General features: G+C 37.9%; 1 protein-coding gene and 1 long non-coding RNA gene across 3 annotated transcripts in view; one reads left to right on the top strand and one right to left on the bottom strand.

Moving 5' to 3' along the window:
• The window catches only part of LOC138748330 (uncharacterized), a 72507-nt gene that overhangs the window by 35503 nt on the left and 16645 nt on the right, over window positions 1-20359 (bottom strand). The window lies entirely within an intron of this gene.
• lhfpl3 (LHFPL tetraspan subfamily member 3) overlaps window positions 1-20359 on the top strand; it is an 83993-nt gene that overhangs the window by 56381 nt on the left and 7253 nt on the right. For both annotated transcript variants that reach the window (XM_069908312.1, XM_069908311.1), the window contains exon 4: window positions 18014-18250. In XM_069908312.1, the coding sequence (XP_069764413.1) occupies window positions 18014-18250 (237 nt within the window). The remainder of the gene's footprint in view (window positions 1-18013; window positions 18251-20359) is intronic.

Below are 20359 nucleotides of genomic sequence, written 5' to 3'. Positions count from 1 at the left end.
TAATGAAGGTATAGGTTAGGGGTAAAACTGATGTGGCTTTCTACCTGGTTCAGTAACTTTGAACAAAAAAGTTGGAGGAACACGATGGTTATTTGTGCATCAGTGGAAGAAAAAGAGATGTCAATGTTTTGGGTCCTGAAGTGACATTAACAACTTTGATATTCTTCATGATTTCATCACTTAAGCTCCTACCTTCAAAAATAGGCCTCAGTTAGCCCATGTTTATCATCATGGACTGTTTTATTCAAAATTTATAGCTATTGGTCATAATCATTTATTATTCATATATTTTTTAGTTCTCCAGTGATTTCCTTATGATTTCTGGATCAATCCTGAAGAGTTGGCATTTTAGCTATTATTTCCAGGTTTGACTTTAAACTTTCCGATATGAGAGGAAAAAAAAACTTGTGTTTGAGAACTTACGAGGCACATTAGCTGTAATTATTCCTGTGTGTGTAACATCTACAACCTTTGCCCCTTTTCATCTTTTTGAGGGAAAATATAGGGAAACTGTTCTACTGTTGTAATTTAATTGACATTTTTGATAGGCTGTGCATAAACCTGAAGAAATCTGTATTATTCCATTTTCTGTCGAACACCCATGGATGTTCTCATGTTCTGCATAATGGTGAGTGACAAGTACAAGACAGAAATCATAGAAATGAATACACCTAATCAAGAATTACAAATGGGAAGGATAGATCACAGATCTCAGGCTCACCTGATGCATGTTCTAGTGATGAAGACGGCAGGAATTTTGTTATTCCTGTAAACATTATTTAATCTATATTACAGCTATCAATATAAAACAGATTTAAATGAACATTTATAAATGACAAACTTGCAGAATGTAGGGCTGTGCCTATTACTTAATTGTTGGGGTCATGGCTACATTTCTCTGACTTCATAACTATCAGTACCTTGGCAGCCACATGTAGAAAAAGATTATTAATGGAGATAATACATTAGCCTGAAATCTCACTCAAGGGGGTTATTTTGGGGACACTACTTCATCAAATGATTGAAGCCAATGAAATGGGAAAATTGGGGGTGCAGTGGCATGATGCTTAAAAGGCTGGTAACCAAAGGCCTGTTCTGCCATTAATGGTTCAAACCCCAACAGTAACAGAGAATTAAAATGTATTTATCTTCTGCAGTTAAAAAAAAATAGTGTTAGTCATAGTGACCTTGAAACTATATTCTTATATGTGTTTTATTTCACTGTTATCCTTCAGGGAAGGAAACAATAACCACCATAACTAGACTATTAATGAAGATCCAGACCCTCAACAATTGCCCTTGGAAATTACTTCCTCAGTCACTCAGTTCAAAAAAATTGATGATAAATGTTGGCCTTGCCACTGACGTTCACATCCTAGGAAGGAAGATGTTAAAAAAAAAATTGGCCACCTTGCAGTCTCGGTCACTGCCACAGATTAGCCAACCTTTTCGGATATTACACATGATCAGGTTGAACACTGATCTGGAGGAAGCCGCAATCTTGTTGGACTCTCACAAGTTGTGAATCTCACTCTCAGAATTATAAAGCATATAAGGCTCAGATGGGTGGTTTTTATAACGCTTTGCAGTCCCCATGATATTCCCTTTGGAGTAACAAAGTTGCCTTATTCATAAAAAGAAAGCATTGAGCTGAGTGGGAGAGGAAGATGATACTGAAATACAAAACATGAAATGAAACTGGAAAATTGATTTCTAGGAATTATGTTTAAAAAAAAAACTGATCACTTCAGCATCATTGAAAAATTTGATATAAAAGGCTATAAACCACTTAGGTGTTTCAGCCTTCTTGTTGCAAGGCAGATTTTATTTAAATTTAGAGAGTACAATTTAATTAATTTATGATTAAAAATGGCATTTTAAAACTTGATGGTTTCACTATCAGTATTGAAGTACTTCTTGAATTTGGTCATGCAGAGAGGAAAATCAATTTCCAATTATGTTAATTCACTCAAGTGTAGTAAGGTACTTTGCCCAATAATACTCGATTGGTTTGCTTATTAAGTAAACCTTCTACTTGTACACTTTCCATTTGTGTAGGTAATGCACAATATACTTTTGGCACTGTTTTTGGTAACTCTAGGTCCTGTATGAGATGGCTAAAATAAAGAACATCTCATGTTCTGGATAATAATTTTGTTAGCAGTGATGTTGCATCACAGGTACAATATAAATTTTCAAATTATAATTAGAATAGAGAAATTGGTAAGATAGGAGAGTGCCACAGTGAATAACAAAAAAAGGAGTAATTTTACCAACTATCACAATGTATGGACAGGCTAAAAGAGCTCACAAGCTTCAACAGGTTACCGCATCCATTCGCAATTTATCATCAGTTAAAAGTTTGCATATATGATTGACATGACATGATGTTATACATGTTTTTATTTAATCTTCAGGATGCAGAAAATATTAATTTTTCTGTACACTTTGGTTATTGTGACTGACTTGTGCTATTATTAATCTTTAGGTTATATATATATATATATATATATATATATATATATATAAAAATATATATATTTATTTATATATTTCTTAGTAAAGTTACTGGGTGGGTTTGGACAGGAAAAGACACACATCATTTAAAAGCAGACACTGAGGCTCCATCAAGTGGGAGATCAAGAAACTCATCATTGTCCAGTTGAATGCTGTGAACAGAGCCATGAACCTTGAGTTGATTGTTAAATTGGAAGTCTGTTTGTTCAAAGAGACAGCTTGACTACAACTTCATAGCATTAACAGTTTGGTTATTATTCTCTATTGAAACCTGGAAGAATGACATTTACTCAGAAAGCCATCTGGTCAAACAGAAGACCATTTTCTTGTTGACTTATCTTTCTGAAAGAGCCAGCATGTCATGTGATAAAGAATTCAATAAAGCATCTTTAATATTATGAACTAGATATCATTGATCAGACAGAGTGGGGTGTCGGGTACTTCAGGTCTACCATGAGGAGACAGCCCCCCCCCCCCCCAACCTCCTTAACCTCAGTGATTGAAAAGCTGCTTCCCTACAGAAAGATCCTCCAACCACAGAGATAACCCATGGAGCTACCATCACAACTACCTCTGATAGTTTTGGTGTGACAATCGGCACCTCTGTAGGAAAATCACATCAGCTTTGACCTTACCTTAGCGCATTTAACATTGTGCACCTTTAGAGTTGGAAATTTAATCTCCATATTTTGTACATAAGAGTCCACAGTTTGTAATCCCTACAGTCCAGTCAGTGTCCATCAGCCTAAGCCCACATGCCCACCATTTTGGTGAACTTCACTACTGATTGCGGACTCAGGTGTGATCTTCCTCTGGGAGCAGAGTCTCCTTGGGCAATGCTGGTGGTGTCACTGGGGGGAAATCCGGCTGTTCTCCTGCTCCTCTCTCTCTTGGTTTGTATTCTTCTCCTGTAGTTGGGAAACCATGGCGTATGGACTCTCCCAGTCTCCCAGAACTGGAGTTGTGATAGCCTCTCCACTGCTTCCAGTCTCTCAGGTCCAGGGACCACTGGACTCTGCCTTGGGGGTTGCTGGGTCTTGTACCTCCCACTGTGAGGCTTAATTATAATCCGTTTCCTTACTTTTTTTTGCTCTCCATCCTTGCTCTTCCTCTGTCTGCACTAGGTACTTGTGCCGGCTTCCTCCTCAGATGCCAAGAGACTGCTGTCTTCTGCTTGTGCCTTGACTTTTTTTTTCCTTCCCCTGCTTGCAGTGTCCATTGCTGGTTTCTTTCTTGGGGCTTCTTGGGTTTCTTTCTTTTCCACACCATCTGCTATTTTCCCTCCACAGCTCCCTCCAGGCTGTCTGGCATAGATCAGGTACCCATGTTCCTTCCAATAGCAAACACCAAAGATGATGGCCCCTTTGCTGTCCTCTCTCAAGTTCATCTTCACGCCGTTTGCTGGACCAGTTAAGAATAATCTCGCGTTGACAGAAGATACAAGATTGCAAATAAGCAGAGGCATGGACAAGTCCTTCAGCAGCAGATCAGTTGGAGCATTTTTCAGATGGCAATGTTTCCTTGGTGGAAATGGGCAGATTCTGTGATGACACAGGGAAAAAGCTGGAAACTCTTCTTGGATCAAATACACTGAAGTTATGAACATCAGCCAAAAAGTTACCAGGAGATGGTTAGTATTGGTGGTCCAGGGTAAAATACCAGACTTTGTTCCTTCTTGATGGCACTCATTGAAGATCAGGAACTTGTTTTGAAGGAGATTTATTTAAATTTGAAGGTAATGTTGCACATTGTGGATTAATTTCCTCCTAAATGACCATACAAAATGGGTGTTTCATAAAGCATAGTGCCAGTACATGATGTCCATTATGTGCTATTGCCAGTATGAATTAAATTAAAGTATTGCATCATAACATTAGATCAAAAGACCTAGAAATAGCAAAACCATTTTACTTGGAGCTATCTTTAATTAGCCTGCAGTGTAGACTGAAGACATTTGTAGCATAAAAATGTGAGAAAGGAAGACATGCAATATATAATAAATCGGACATTCTTGGCTAAAAATTGTTTATGGAGACATGTCCAGGAACTTTTGCTCCATTATACTTATTTCTGAATTCAATTCACCTTAAAATTGATACTGTATATCTGGTGCTAAAAATCATAGAACTGTAATTGGAAATGGCACGCATTACAAATTGATTTTCTGAAACAACTTGCTTGTGATTTTATTATGATAGTGGACATGCAATAAAGGTTCACTGAATTAATTCTGAGATAATCCTGTGAGGAAAGATTAAGCAGCCTGGGCCTCTATTCTCTAGAGTTTTAAGAGTGAGATCTAATCACATCACATAAAATTCATTTTAACCTTTACAGGGTACTTTTGGCCTGGATGGCCAGAGTAGAATCAAGAATCAGAATCTCAAAATAAGGAGTTGGTCATTCAGGATTGCGATTAAGTGGAAGTTATTGTGTCAAGGGCAATGCATCTTTGAAATTGGTTGCAGGAACTTGGTCATTGAATATTTTCCAGGGAAAGATGCATATTTTTTGGATGCTATGTGAATCAATTCCTTGGGATGAATGTAGGAAAGTGATACTGATTTTAAAGGTTCGATTTGTTGTCTTATTGAATGGCAAAAACAGGTGCAAAGGCCAAAATACCTAATCCTTCAAATTCTTCTGTTCCTCTGGGCTGCTCAATTGAGGAATATCCACAATAGTTGTTATTTATCCAGAGCAGAGATAAATGCAGAAATTCACTGCATTTCAAATAACCTGTTTCTTCATTTTATGTACTTTGACATTTGGGAGTAGACATTAGAATATCCTGAAATCTGTGGGTTTTCTTTTTAATTAGTATATCTTGAGCCTTCTGAAAAGGCATGAATGCAATGGGCTCACCAAAGCCTTTCTTGTTCACCTTCCACAAGTTTTTAAAATGGTAACTTTAAGCATCAGTTCTATTTGCCTATTTTTGGCACCCCACAGAATTATCAATGGAACCAATATGTACATAGATTGGACTCTTAATTTCTAATTTCCGAACTTTTATAATTTCAGTAGATTAATGCTGAGAATAATGCTCCAATTCCTACTAATGTCAGTCTCTTAATCTTTCAAAATGGTTTCTTCAAAAATTTTTCATCCACATGTTCTTTTCAACAAATCCTGAAAAATATTGTCTTTTATATTTTCTTATTCTGCATTGAAGCAGCTTCAGATAATTTACTTATGACCCCTCTGTTGTTGAAAAACTTTTCTGTTCATTTCTTGAACAGAACACTTCAATCAAGTGATCACATTTGGATCTCATTTATAGCTTTGACAGGTTATATCAGTTCATTTGAATGAATTAACTCTTTAAGGTGTAAATAGTCATCTTTTATACTATGAACAGAATGTCATTATTGAATTGTCTCTTTCCAGAGAATGCCCAGAACTGTTATTGGCAAATGTTATATTAGATTTAGCTTGTATCATCTCTTATTAACAAAAGATTATCTGTTGTATTTAATAAATAATGCTGCCATTTCCTTGGCGAGAATTTTAAGTTCTATTAGTGTCATTATGCTGCTTTTAAAATGCTTCTGTCAAGTTCCACCTTCATGACAAAATGACGCAACTATCAAGCCAATGATCATAAAGAAATGTTTGACAGCGGGGAGGAGTCACGTGATGGAGTAGTGGCCGGACGGTGAACTCCAGCCCTCTCCAGAAAAGTCGGGAAAAACAAGAGAAAACACAAAGGCACAGAAATAAAAGTTACAGAAAAGTGAGTATAAAGGTGGAAAGAAGATGGCGACAAAAAAAGAAAAGTCGAAAGCAACGGTAAGAAGAGAGGAAGAGAAGACAAAGGAGGAAAAAGGTGAAGGCCTTACCTGTCCGAAGAGGCCCGCTGCGGAGAGAGAAACCCGCTCCCTCAGGTCGGTAAATAATGGACTACAAAAATGGCTCGCAGAGCCGAACAAAAGTGCGCAACCGCGCATGCGCGAAGTTTCGCGCATGCGCGATGCGAATGAAAAAAAACACACCGACGGGAGGGGGGACCAGCTGGGGAGTCGATCTCCACAGCCGGCAACGACAGCTGCAGAACACCTGCAGCAAGAAGAGACCACAGAAGACAATAGAAACAAGATAGAAGAGGAGGAAAGGGCAACAAAGAAACAACAGATGGTCAACCCAGAGGAAGAAGAAGAGGAAGAGTATGGTGAAATAGAAGAAGAAAAGAGAGGCAAGGTAAAGGATATACTTGCTCTTATTAGAGGATACATGGAATCATTTAAAGAATGGCAAACACAGGAATTTAAGGATTTAAGAAAAAGAATAAACAACACAGAGGAGAAAATAATTAAAATGGAGATGACCTTAACAGAAATGGGAAAAAAAATGGACAAGATGGAAGAGCGGGCAGTAGCAGCAGAAATGGAGGTAGAAGACTTAAAAAAGAAATTGGAGAAATCTAATAAAAAAACTAAAGAGACACAAGAACTACTAGCTCAAAAAATAGATACAATGGAAAACCATAACAGAAGAAATAACATAAAGATAGTGGGCCTTAAGGAAGATGAAGAAGGCAAGAATATGAGGGAGTTTATAAAAGAGTGGATCCCTAAGACCCTAGGATGTCCAGAACTACAGCATGAAATGGAAATAGAAAGGGCACATAGAGTATTGGCCTCTAAACCACAACCACAACAAAAACCAAGATCTATTGTAGTAAAATTCCTAAGATATACTACAAGAGAAAAGGTACTGGAGAAGACAATGGAAAAAGTAAAAGAGGGCAACAAACCACTGGAGTATAAAGGGCAAAAAATCTTCATTTATCCAGATATAAGTTTTGAACTCCTAAAGAAGAGAAAAGAGTTCAATACAGCAAAGGCGATTTTATGGAAGAAAGGGTATAAATTTATACTAAAGCATCCAGCGGTATTGAAAATATTTATTCCAGGACAGCAAAACAGACTATTCTCGGATCCAGAAGAAGCACGAAAATTTGCAGAACAATTACAAAAATAGACTGAGGGAGGAAGACGGGTAATGAGAGTTAAAATGATCACGACTGATATGTATGTGGGTAAAGACAAAAATAGACTGAGGGATGAAGACGGGTAATGAGAGTAAAAATGATCACGATTGATATGTATGCAGGTAAAGAGGTATAAGAGTGAATAGAGACAATGAGCATACATGAATGTATCTGTACTTAGAGGAAAATATAGATAGTATAGACAAGAATTAATAAGGGAAGGTAATGGAATAGAGAGAATAAGGAGGGAATTAAAAGAGGGACCTTTGTGACATATGAAAAGTGAAATCTTTTCTGGGGGAGGCGGGGTGGGGGGAAATAGCGGTCACTGCACAATCAGTTGACGATTGCGAGTGGATTCGCAAATCCAAATGGAGAGGGGAGATGTGGTTGTCCGACAAGGGATAAAGGACAACTCAGGAGGTGAAGGGGAGATTGGGGATAAATAAGATAGAAATAGGAGAATAAGGAAAATGTTAGATGTTGTAGGAATGTTGTCTTATGAAGAGTTGAAAATAAGAAAACAGAAATGGAAAAGGAGGAAAGGTAATGATGGAAAAACGGAAAGAGAAGATAAACAAAATATAAAAGGGCTACGCTGAACTATATGTCTTTAAATATTAATGGAATACATAACCAAATTAAAAGGAAGAAACTACCAAATTTAAATGAATAAATGTATTCCATTAGAAAAAAATAACATATTGGTTAAGAAATAATATTGAAATATTCGAACAAGTATAGGAGCCTTACATTAAATACAATAGCGAAAACCTACCGGGGACAAACATTACCTAAGTTGATGGAAGGAGAAGGAAAGAAAAGAATGGACTCAGTAGAATTTCTGGTGTAATTTTGTTGAATGACAACATTGTCTGACTGGATTAATGCAACCTAGATTGTATACCTAAAATGGATGAGAGGGGGGGGTGGGGGGGTGGTTTGGGAGGAAAGGGGGGGGGGGAGAAAAAGTCACTGTATATGTGTGAAAAGAAATAGTGTATATCATGGCTAATGTGATTTATGGTGTGAAAAATAAAAAAATTAAAAAAAAAAAAAAAAAAAAAAAGAAATGTTTGACAGCTAAACCATCTTCTAAATCATAATTCTATACTCAGTGATATTACTGTGCACTTTCCAGGAGCAGGTGAAAAGGATCAGTGTTTTAACCATGAATATTGATTTTATTAAGAAAACTTGTGTCATGTAGATAAATGCAGCAGCAACTTTTCAATTCTGAAATGAATGAAACTTTATGAAGTTAGGTTATAAGGAGATATAAATTAAAGGAGAATCAATGGATTTGAAATATTTAATCAGCCAGAAACTAATTGAATGGTAGATCTGATTTCAAGGGCTAATTGACACTATCTTGTTCCCATTTTCTAATAACATGTAGAGTTGTATTTTACCATCAACTATTAATCGTCTTACTTTGCATTGACACATTTTCCTTTGGTGAAATTAATTCAGAGATAACACTAGACTTCACTGTCCCTTCAATGGCTTCATGACACTTTTACATTCATTTGAAAGATGATGGTGCAGTATATGAGGCTTAAACATGCAATATACAGTAAAATCCCCAGTACAGACTATCCAGATTTCAAGCAACTGACAAAAAGAAATCCTGAAAAAATAACTAAATAGAATTAAAATAAATAAGAATATATAAAAATTTAAATAAATGTTTAAAATTGTAAAAGTAAATGTTCTCTGAAGCAACACACAACCCCTTGGTGAAGATGGAAGTAAATATTCACCCAGCAGAGTATCCCAGTCGTGCCCCATCCACAGCAGCTATTTGAATAAAGTTGTGTTTGAATAAAATGGTGTCACCCAGGATGAAGAGCCAGCCAGTGCCACTCTGGCGACTCTCCCAAAGTGTCTCACTATCTCTTCTAAATAAAAGTCTTCATTTTTATTAGTATTAAGTATTTTAGTAAGGCTTTATCTGTAAGGAGCTGGTTGTTGACTTCAGGAAGGGAAAATCAAAGATATATGATCCAGTGATCATTGGGGGTATCAGGTAGAAAGATGAGCAACTTTAAGTTCTACAGAGTCTCTATCTTGGAGGATCTTTTTTGGACTCTGGTGATATATAATTACACCACTAGGTCACCAGGGTTCATCCCGGTGACCTTGTATATAAAGCAGTCCAGAGCTACAGTCCAGCCTTCCAGGTTTGTGTTGTAGAGAGACAAGACCTCTTAGTGTACATATTAGTTTATTAAATTGTACTGACAATAACCACACCAGCAGTGCAAGTATAAGACAGCTTTAATAAACTAATATGTACACTAAGAGGTCTTGTCTCTCTGCAAGGCGAACCTGGAAGGCTCAACTGTAGCTCTGGACTGCTTTATATACAAGGTCACCAGGATGAACCCTGGTGACCTCGTGGTGTAATTACATATCACCACAGACTCAACATACAAAAGGCATCATGAAGAAAGCATGTCAGCACCTCTACTTCCTCAGCAGTTTGTGGAGGTTTGGTATGACATCAGAAACCCTACAGGTGAGTGTAGAAAGTGTGCTGACTTAGAACTAAGAAGCATTGACATGAATGGTCTCTTTCTGAATCATAATTGTGTAGTACTTTGGTTCTGTGCTCAGCGTTACTATCACAATGCCTCCAAAATAAATGAAAATAACTCGTGAAAGAAAGAAAAGGCTGGCTTTTATATTGTAATGTCTTACATTACAACCATTATTAACAATTTGCTGTATCTTCAGGTCACAGTTGTACCTCTGCACTTGCATTGAAACATTTTTTTTAAAAAATGACCAATATAACCAAAAATGTTTTGCACAGAAAAATTGTTGCATTTTTTGTTGGCTAATCTTTCACTGTTCTTTGGGAGCTGGAAAAGGTGGGTTGAGAGCACCAAAAGTAGGCAAGCCAATCTAACTCAATGTAACATGGGCTTTCCGTGACAGAATTGCTTTCTGACATTGGCAGTGAAACAGATGTTCAGATGAATGCTCACAAAGGAGACTTAATACTCACCTTCTTTCCCTGCTTTACCAAGTCCTCGTTTTCTGAAACTGCTGCTCTGCCTCCATTATCATTCCAGCATACTATAAAGATGCAAGTTACACTCTGACGGATCTTATAAGGATTACAGATCTGATGGGCTCTGATTGAAGAAAGCTATTTTCTGTTTTGAGGATCCGAGCTTTAATTGTGTATACATTATGTATATTTAATGAAGTTGGATAGGTGTACCATCAACAAACATCAAATTCCCCCAGCACCCATCATGTTCCTCATGGGACTGAGAACATTAAAGATTTCAATTAAAATTCCCTGCTTGGGTTCAATCTGATCAGGGTCAGCTTTTTTGAAGGCAGTCCAAAAATAACACTGAATGCATAAGTGTAATGATTGCTGATTAGTCAAATTATTTAGAAATGAATCAATTCTCAGCTGGGGTTTGATTATAATTTATTTCATTTGGAACGTATTCTGCCTGACAAAAGCAGGGCTTTTGACATGTCAATCTGAATGCTATTAAGTTTGAATTTACCTGTTATCAGTCATTCATTAATTTGGAGACATTATAAGCAATATTTTGTCTTCAAGACACCTACAGTTCTTTGAAGTAACAGTAAAATACAGTTCTAAAAATATTTCTGATTGGATTATTGCACAGAAAAATATCACTCGTGTTTGATTAGGTTTCTAGGCAATGCTATTCCCTGTTGCGGCTATGACTTTGGCCTCATACTCAACCACTGAAACTTAAAGGTTAAAATTGTGGATGGTGTTGTATTTTGTTTCAGATATTTCAATCAATATTCTCAAAATAGGAATTAAAATAACTAGCAATTTTACTTTTATTCTGCAATAGCTTTTATTTTCTATTTTAAATTTAATGCAATTTGTCCTTTATTAAATGGACCATGAAGCTCTCCAGGAGTTTCTGATTTCTAATCTTTGATTGCTGAAACTTTCACAAGGTGCCAAAAAGTAATTGTATTTTGAGCTCATGGATGAAATTCAATCAATCCTTGTTCACATGTTTTTTTTCCCCCCATTTTGCTGCAAAATTCAGAATATTTAGAGATTGCAAAATAATAGCTCAACAGGTCAAAGATAAATATATCAGCAATTTCATCAAGGATCCACACCACCCAGCACACGCTCTGTTCTCGCTGCTTCCATCAGAAAAGAGGAAAAGGTGTCGCAAGACTAGCACCACCAGGTTCAGGAACAGCTGCTACACCTCCACCATCAGACTCCTCAACAAACACAGTCAGGGACTCATTTAAGGACTCTTAATTTTCTCTCTCTCTCTCTATTGCAGAGTCAGCTTGTTTACATTTCTTTATTTGTTTACATCTGTACATTGAGTAGTTTTTTTTGCACTTCCTATAAGTGGTAATTCTGCTGCGCCTGCAGGGAAAAGAATCTCAGGGTTGTATGTGATGTCATGTTTGTACTCTGACAATAAATCTGAAATATGAATTTATAGATACCAATATTCTTAAAGATATTGGTCACAAAATTCCAACAATTTGAACAGTGAAACTGCAAAAAAAATGACCAGTGGATCACACCTGACCCATCTAATGAAACTGATGGTATTCAGTGCCATCACATCTGCTGTTACCTGAAGCAAGTTATAAAGCTGGCATCTGATCATAGATGCACAAAGCACTGCTGTGCATTATCACGTTAAATGGTAAATATTTCCCTTCTCCCAGAAATTGCTTTGGCAATTGGTTAACCCATGCTCTCAGATTTACTAGCAGGCTAAAATGTCAAAGAGCAGTAATGTATGTGAATATTCAAAATAGCCAATCATGCAATAAAAACATTAAAATTCTTAAAATAATTCAACAGACTTTCAAAAAGTAAAAAAACTAGAAAAGATAAACAAAACTTGATTAATAAAACTTGCTTCACTTAATTCATTAAAAATGCAAAATATCTTGAAAATAACAGAATGGAGTGCAATCAAAATGACAGCGGCGAGGACCTCTCCGAAAATTTCACATTTACATGATGATTTTTAGTGTCAGTCTGGTCCTTCCATATCAGGATGCAAGTCAATGATTTAGTGAGTGTCCCAAGGCATATCACGGCAGAAAATATTGAAACAGACTATAAAAGATAGGAAATTACTTCAGCTCTTTGTCATTGGCTGCATTAAATTCTATTTGTCACTGTCTGGCCCATTTTTCCAGTTGCAGTGATGTCTTTCAGACTCTGATCATCTCCACTCTGCAGACACCTTAGGTACCATATACAGTGTTGATGCCCAAGGGCTGTCAGAGCGGGGAACAATCCCCATTTCCTCCATCTGTTGGAATTCGTCTTTAGCCAATCACAAATTATCCGGAGGTAGTCTGCACGCTCAACCATGCAGGGGACATCCATGAGTCGGAATGTGGTGCTATAGTCTATGTTTCGGCTGGGCCTTCGAGAACTACAGAGTAATAATGCTGGGGAATTCTGCTAGGTTTCTGGCATATTCATTGTCCAAAAGCGCCTCAGGATGCAAGGTGAGGGACTCGAATGTGTTCGAATTAAGTAGGCGGCGACCTTTGAGATCCAGTAGAAAGTAGTGTGCTCACAAAAAATCAGTTCCCAGGAGTGACTGTGATACATCAGCAATGGTGAAGGACCAGCTGAACCATGATGAGCTGAAATCAAATGGAATTGTCCATGGCCACACACCTGGATGCTGCTGTTGTTGGTGGCTGTGAGAGGAGGGCCCTTCTTTCCTGAATGTGTATCTAGGCCGGAGGAAGGAATCACGCTAATCTTCGCTCCAGTGTTGACCAAGAGTGTTGATCCCAGAAGAGAAGGCAGTTGTTCTTGTGGCTGGCCATTGTGGTCACTACTGATGGTTGGCCTTGACATTTTCCAGATGCGTGTTGGGGGACAGCAAAAGAGGGCTGCTGCTCCCCATCTCTGATGATAATAGCACCCTTTCTCTCTGTCTGTGCTGCATCCAGTTGAGTCTGACACTGCACCACTATCCAGAGTGGGCAGGGTTTGTGTCCTTTCCTGAGGCACCACTACGCGCTCATCCAAAAGTCTATCATGCTGCTTAGAGTACCACAACTCATCAGCGTGGGCTGCTAAGTGACAGTTAAAGTCTTCGTCTGGAAGCAGCAAATGGATGTCTTCTGGCATTTGCTCAAGAAAAAGTTGCTTGAAAAACAGCAAAGGCTTGTGTCCATCCATGAGCGCCAGTATTTTGTTCATTAGTTCAGAAGGAGTGCGGTTTCCCAGGCCGTCCATATGGAGAAGTCATGCTGCCATGTTGAGTCGAGAAATACATATGAGCAGGACTTTGATGGCTTCGTACCAGTCATTGGCTGGAGGCTGGCATAAGAAATTGACAATACACCCCGTGATTTCTTGGTCCAGTGATGCAACAACATAGTAGTATTTTTTAATCTGGCGTAGATGGAACTGGGCCTCAGTCTGCTCGAACCAGACCTGTGGCTATGAGTCCAAAATTCTAGAATTTTGAGCGCAATGGCTCTCTGCGCATCCATAGTGAGGTCCAAAATGTTGTTTGGGCTTTTGGGATCTCCAGTGTAACAGGTGATGCAGTGAATAAAGCACAACAGAAGTTGTCTGTGAGCTAAACCAACAGAATTGTTTATTGGAATCTTCGCAGGAGTTTAAATAATTACAGTTGGTGCGTTATCACAATCACCCGACCTCTGAAATCACATGCCTCCCAGAGTTCTTTGTGCCTCCTGGCCACCAGGAGCTCCTGATCCTGCAGGGGCCCACAACTATGCTGCTTTGATAATAGAGTGGCGCGGTTCACAACAATATGTAATTTGAATAAAACTATATGTTTTTAAATAATGGTTATTTTACAATTAATTAGTGATTTGGAATGCCTTTAGATCATTGGAGAGCTTTGCAACTAGTTGAGAGGACATTGACAACAACAAGCTGTGTAATCATGGCTTCTTGAAAGTACCACCTCAGGATACGTCCTCTGAGATCTAGTCATTGCTTTTAGTCCACAGCATTTTACAGCTGCAGTGACAAAGCTTAGAGCTTAATAGGTCCACGGAGAAAGCTTGGAAGCAGGTGCATATAGATTATTACTTTTTTTTGTATTGTATAGTTGCCTGCCTCTTAACTATAAAATTGAAAATTTGTAGGTGGGAAATTAAGTATTCGAAAATAATGATTGGACTGATATGATCCTTAAATTTTATTGAACATCTAAAGCTTGATAAAGCTTCCTTACTTGCCTTTTCAAGAAAATGAGTAGTCAAACTGTAGTTGATTTATTTTCTAAAGTGGCTGAGATTTCAGGGAATCCCCAAATGTTTTGGAGTTGGGGTATTTATTAAATGAACTGGAAAATCATTATGTCCAACTGAGAAGGCGTAAAAATGTGGTTATCCTATTTCTCAGCAATGGAGAAACCCGAAGCATAACTATTTCATGCTAAGATGAATTATGGATCGAGCTCACATAATTTTGAAAATATAAATGATTGACTTGGATTGATACTGGGTGATACTGTGATTGGTGTTGGGAATTGCAGGGAACTATATTTTCTATAAATCCATCAATAAATACCTACTGGTAAATAATATTTGAAATATGTTTGTTCACATCTATAGGATAAAGAAATAATAGCCTTGAATTTCCTTGTAAATCTTAGCACTGTTTCCAAATTGCTGAAATCCAACTTGATTCATCAAAATAATTCTGTTATGATGCAATATATCAGGGAGTATGAGTGTACTTTTGCACTTTCTCAACTAGTCTCTAGCTTATTGTTGTGACTGAGAAGTTCTTATCCGTCCTGGATAAGATCCAAAGCTCTTATTGAGATTTGCATTTAATTTGATACATTTGGTATTTTTTTTGCATTCAAATTGGCAGTGTTTCACAATTAAACATTTTTGGCTTGAAATGGGTAATATATTAGAACAAATAACTGGAGTAAGATTCCTACAAGATCCAATGTTATTTTCACTGGGAAAATAGAAGGATTAAATCTAAATAAAAAATTTGTTCAAATTGCCTTGACAATAGCTAGAAAATGTATTGCTATAACTTGAAAGTCAGATACTGATTTGGGAATGGATAAATCGCATGCAGAAGTTCAGAGTTGTTTTCCACTTTGAGAAAATTACTTATAATTTAAGAGATAAATATCATACATTTTGTAAAATATGGAGCCCATATTTACAAACTGCTCATATTAAAATTTAAATGAATCTGGAACATACCCTTTCTCTTATAGGTTTCTATAAATATTTACATGTTTAAAAGTATCGGAAAGTGAAGTACTCCTGTTGTGGTTTTCTTGTCCCTCTTTTTCTTTTTTTAAATTTTGTACGGGTTGGGGGAGGTAGTGGGGGATTAATAGGAGGTTTTTCTTTCTTTTGTATTTCATTACTTTTTTCTTTTCTATAAAATACCATATGTATTTGGATTGTTTGAAATTTTGTGATATGTTTGCTAAATGGTTTTATTTTAAATAGATTTGATACATCTTTGAATTTTTTAGTCAGACAGCACAGAATCAGGCCTGTCAGCTCACCATTATGATGCTGACTACCAAACACCTACCAATACCAATCAATTTACCAGTACTTGCTCTGCAATCATCTATGCCTTAGCCCTTCAAGAACTTGCCTTAAATCAACTTTAATTCTGTGTGAATATCTATCTCCAGCATGTGCATTTCAAATTCCATCCACCCTCAGTGAAATGTTTTCCTGATTCGCTCTAAACCGTTCTTCACCATACATCTGATTTTAGATACCTATGCCATGGGGAAATATTTCTTACCATCTATTCCTCTTATGACAAACCCAACCTATCCAGTCTCTCCTCGTAACTCAAACATTCCATTCCAGGCAACATCTCCACCCCATGCTCTGCTGTGCAATCTGCCTTTGCCCTGCTCATTTAATTAGCTGATTAAAATCATGTTGCAATCTCAAGATCCTTTCACACTTGCATCCCACTAAATTGGCCGTTCATTGTCCTGGGATAGGAATGGGGTTTAGCTTTTCACACTTGACTGGGACACTTGCAAGGAGCCATCCCTGGGGTTAGGACTGTTTTACCTTCTACTGGTGACAAGTGATGGTGGACCTGCCCTAAATCCTGATCAACATATTATGCTCTTATATTTGAACAAAATTAATCATGCCTAATTATAACATAATCAAGCTTTATGTGCACCACAGTCAAGCCCTTCAGCCCCAGTGATTGTGCTGACCTATATAAGCCTTTATACGGGACTGTGGGAAAATGTGAGCAATAAATACCAATAGCAGACAATTTTTAAACAGCATTGGAAAGTTGGTAGTGCTGCAGCGCACAATTATAAAAACCATGGGAAAGTTTGTAGCGCTATACCACACAATTTATACAGCATGGGAAAGTTGGTAGTGTAATAGCGCACAAGTTATACAGTGTGGGGAAGTTGGTAGCGTAATAGCGCACAAGTTATACAGTGTGGGGAAGTTGGTAGCGTAATAGCGCACAATTTATACAGTGTGGGGAAGTTGGTAGCGTAATAGCGCACAATTTAGATAGTGTGGGAAAGTTGGTAGCGTAATAGCGCACAATTTATAAAGTGTGGGGAAAGCAATGGCGGACCTGACCTCCCAGAATTCTGTGCAGCAGGGAAAGGGCTGTATGCGTGGCTTAATGCACAGAGCAATCATAGAGGGGTTTCTCTGCTGCAAGGCCATCTGGGAAGTCAGATCCACCATTGCTTTTTACCATGGTCTTTATAAATTGTACACTATTGCACTACCAACTTTACCACGATGTTTAAAAATTGTCTGCTATTGCTATTTATCTGTAATTTATTAGGGAGGAATTCCAGGATTCTGATCCGGCCACAGTGAAATATTTGAAAGTTCAAAATTATTGTCAGAGTACATCACATACAACCCTGAAATTCTCAGTCCAGGCAGAATTTCTACTTAACAGTAGTGCAAAAAATTGTACTCAAGAAAACATATATATAAAAAAAACTTGTACCAATACCTTTTTTCTGATGGCAGCCTCAAAAACAGAGCATGGTGTGGATCCTTGATGATTAGTGTTGCTCTCCAACGACAGCATTCCATGAAGATTTTCTTCTGGGTGGGGAGAGTTTTGCTTGTTATATACTGGACTGTGTCCACTACCTTTTTCAGGGCTTTCCACTGAGGGGTACCAGGCCATGATGCAGCTGGTCAGCACTTTCCACTAAACATCTGTAAAAGTTTTCCAAGGTTTTAGATGACACACCAAACCTCTGCAAACTCCTGTGAAAGTCAGGATGATGTCTGGCTTGAAGTGCAACTTCCAGGTGATGTGTATTTATCTCAAGTACAAAATTGGAACAAAAATCTGTGGATGCTGTAAGTTTGTAAACTGAAAACAGTGTTGATATTTAACAGGTTTGACATCAGTGTGGTTGTATTCTTCTAAAGGTTACAATTACCAATATTTGTGATAGGCTTTCATTCATTACTTTCTGATTTGCTTTTCAGCTGGCTGCTTGATCTTGGGCTGCATGATCTTCCCAGATGGCTGGGATTCAGATGAAGTAAAACGCATGTGTGGGGAAAAAACAGACAAGTACACACTTGGTGCCTGCTCTGTTCGCTGGGCCTACATTCTGGCAATTATTGGAATCCTAGATGCTCTCATCCTTTCATTTCTGGCATTCGTCCTAGGCAACAGGCAAGATGGTTTACTGCCAGATGACTTCAAAGTGGATGGCAAAGGTATGATTTTTCTGAGTCATTTCAAACAATATTGAATTATGAAGCTCCTTTATTTGAGAGTCTATTAAATATTTAACTCATGGTTGATTTTACTCATTCCTCTAATGCCCAGATCTAAACCTCATCTTGCTTAACCTTGAATGATAATAGATCTATAAATGCATTAATTGGTTGAATTGTTTCAAAATGTCCAGAATATAAATGACCTGGATGAAAATGTAGACAAATTGGTCAGTGAAGTTTGTGGATAGTACAAAGGTTGGAGAAGTTGTGGATAGTGTTGAAGGTTGTCTTAAGTTACAACAGGATATAGACAGAATGAAGAGTTTGGGGAAATGTGGCAGATGGAATTCAAACAGGATAAGTATGAGCTGATGGATTTTGGAAGGTCAAACTTGAAGGTAGAGATGGATGGTTAATGATAGGGTACTTAAAAGTGTGGAAGAACATGGGGTCCAAATCCATAGATCTCTCAAAGGTTGCTGCACAAGTTGGTAGGATAGTTGAGGCGGCCTATAGAAGACTTGGCTTCATTAGATGGAGAATTGAGTTCAGAAGTTGTGAGGTGATGTTGTAGCTCTATAAATCTCTGATGAGCCCACATTTAAAAATATTGTGTTCAGGAACTATTTGGAAGCTATGGAGAGGGTGCAGAGATTGACCAGAATGTTTCCTTGATGGAAAATATGTCTTATGAAACAAGGTTAGAAGAGCCAGGCTTTAATCTGTGGAGTGAGGAAGGATGAGCGGAGACTTAATGTAATTCTACAAGGTTATGAGAGGCATAGCTAAGGGCAGCCAGCAGCTTTTTCCCCAAGGCAGGAGAAGCAAACACCAGAGGACATCTGTACAAAGTGAAGGGAGGAAGGTTTAGGGGAGACATCAGGAATGTCACCTCAAAATCAGGGGTAATCTTATACACCAAATATAAAGTCTAAACCTAGACAGCGAAGTCTCAACACCACTGCCATCTTCTACCTCCACTCCATATCCTATCCCCATCCTGTCAGTCAGACCCAAGTCACATTCTACCACCTTCCTTGTGCTGACAACCGGGCTTACTTCCATGCAAATGGCAATAGCAAAAAGAAGCTTATTTGCAGATGTGATGTTTACAAAAACCACATGTACCATTTCTGGCTTGTCTCCATTCCGGGGCCTCTTGAATTGCGTGTGCATTGAGGGGAATTGCACGTTCAACAGGGAAAACCATGGTCTGGGTACAGGTACACCCTGCTTTACGAAACTAGCGCGTTCCTACAGAACTTTTCATAAGCCAAAATGGCATAAAGCAAAATACTATTGATTTATATGGGAATTTTTTTTGGAGTGTTCCAGACCCAAGAATTAGCCCACTAAATCTAAATTAACACAAATATATAGTAAAAGCAGGAATTAAATGATAAATATACAGCCTGTATAAAGTAGAAATAATGTATGTACTGTGTAGTTTCATTCACCAGAATCGGGAAGACAGCAAATTTTGACACCCCACCAGCCGCTCTGTGAAGCTCCACTGGCCGCTTTTTTTGTAGAAGTGAAAAACTTTTCGTAAAAACGAACATATGTTTCTTCATAAAAGCGAATTTTCGTTATTAAAGTATTTTAAAATGGGATATACCCATACTTCCTCAATTCCATAGCATTGGGAAAAACATTAAAGTTCACTGCGTCAGGCAGTGACATCCATGAATTAGCCCAATCTTGTGCGAGTCCTATCAGTTAGCAACAAAGTCTCAGTGCTGCCCTGCAGGGTCCATCTGCCCAGTCGAACTGCTGTGGTTTATTTTAAAATATGCTAATAACATTAAAACCATTACAGGGTAATTTGATAATAAAATATTGTGATAGCATCACTCCACTGGTCAGTGCCAGACTTTGGTTGGTGGGGGGTGGTCATCTTATACAGCAGAGGTATAGCTCAAAACCTACATTTTTGGTGGAAATTCCAGGTCATGTGCCAGTATACAGTGCTCTCCATAATGTTTGGGACAAGGACACTTATTTTTTTATTTGTCCTTATGCTCCACAGTTTTAAATTTGGAATCAAACAATTCACGTGTAATTAAAATGCACATTCCAGATTTTATTCAAGGTTATTTGCATACA

The sequence above is a fragment of the Narcine bancroftii genome, chromosome 13, assembly GCF_036971445.1.
Source record: "Narcine bancroftii isolate sNarBan1 chromosome 13, sNarBan1.hap1, whole genome shotgun sequence".
Classification (NCBI taxonomy): Eukaryota; Metazoa; Chordata; class Chondrichthyes; order Torpediniformes; family Narcinidae; genus Narcine; species Narcine bancroftii.
This window is presented reverse-complemented; position numbering and strand designations above follow the sequence as displayed.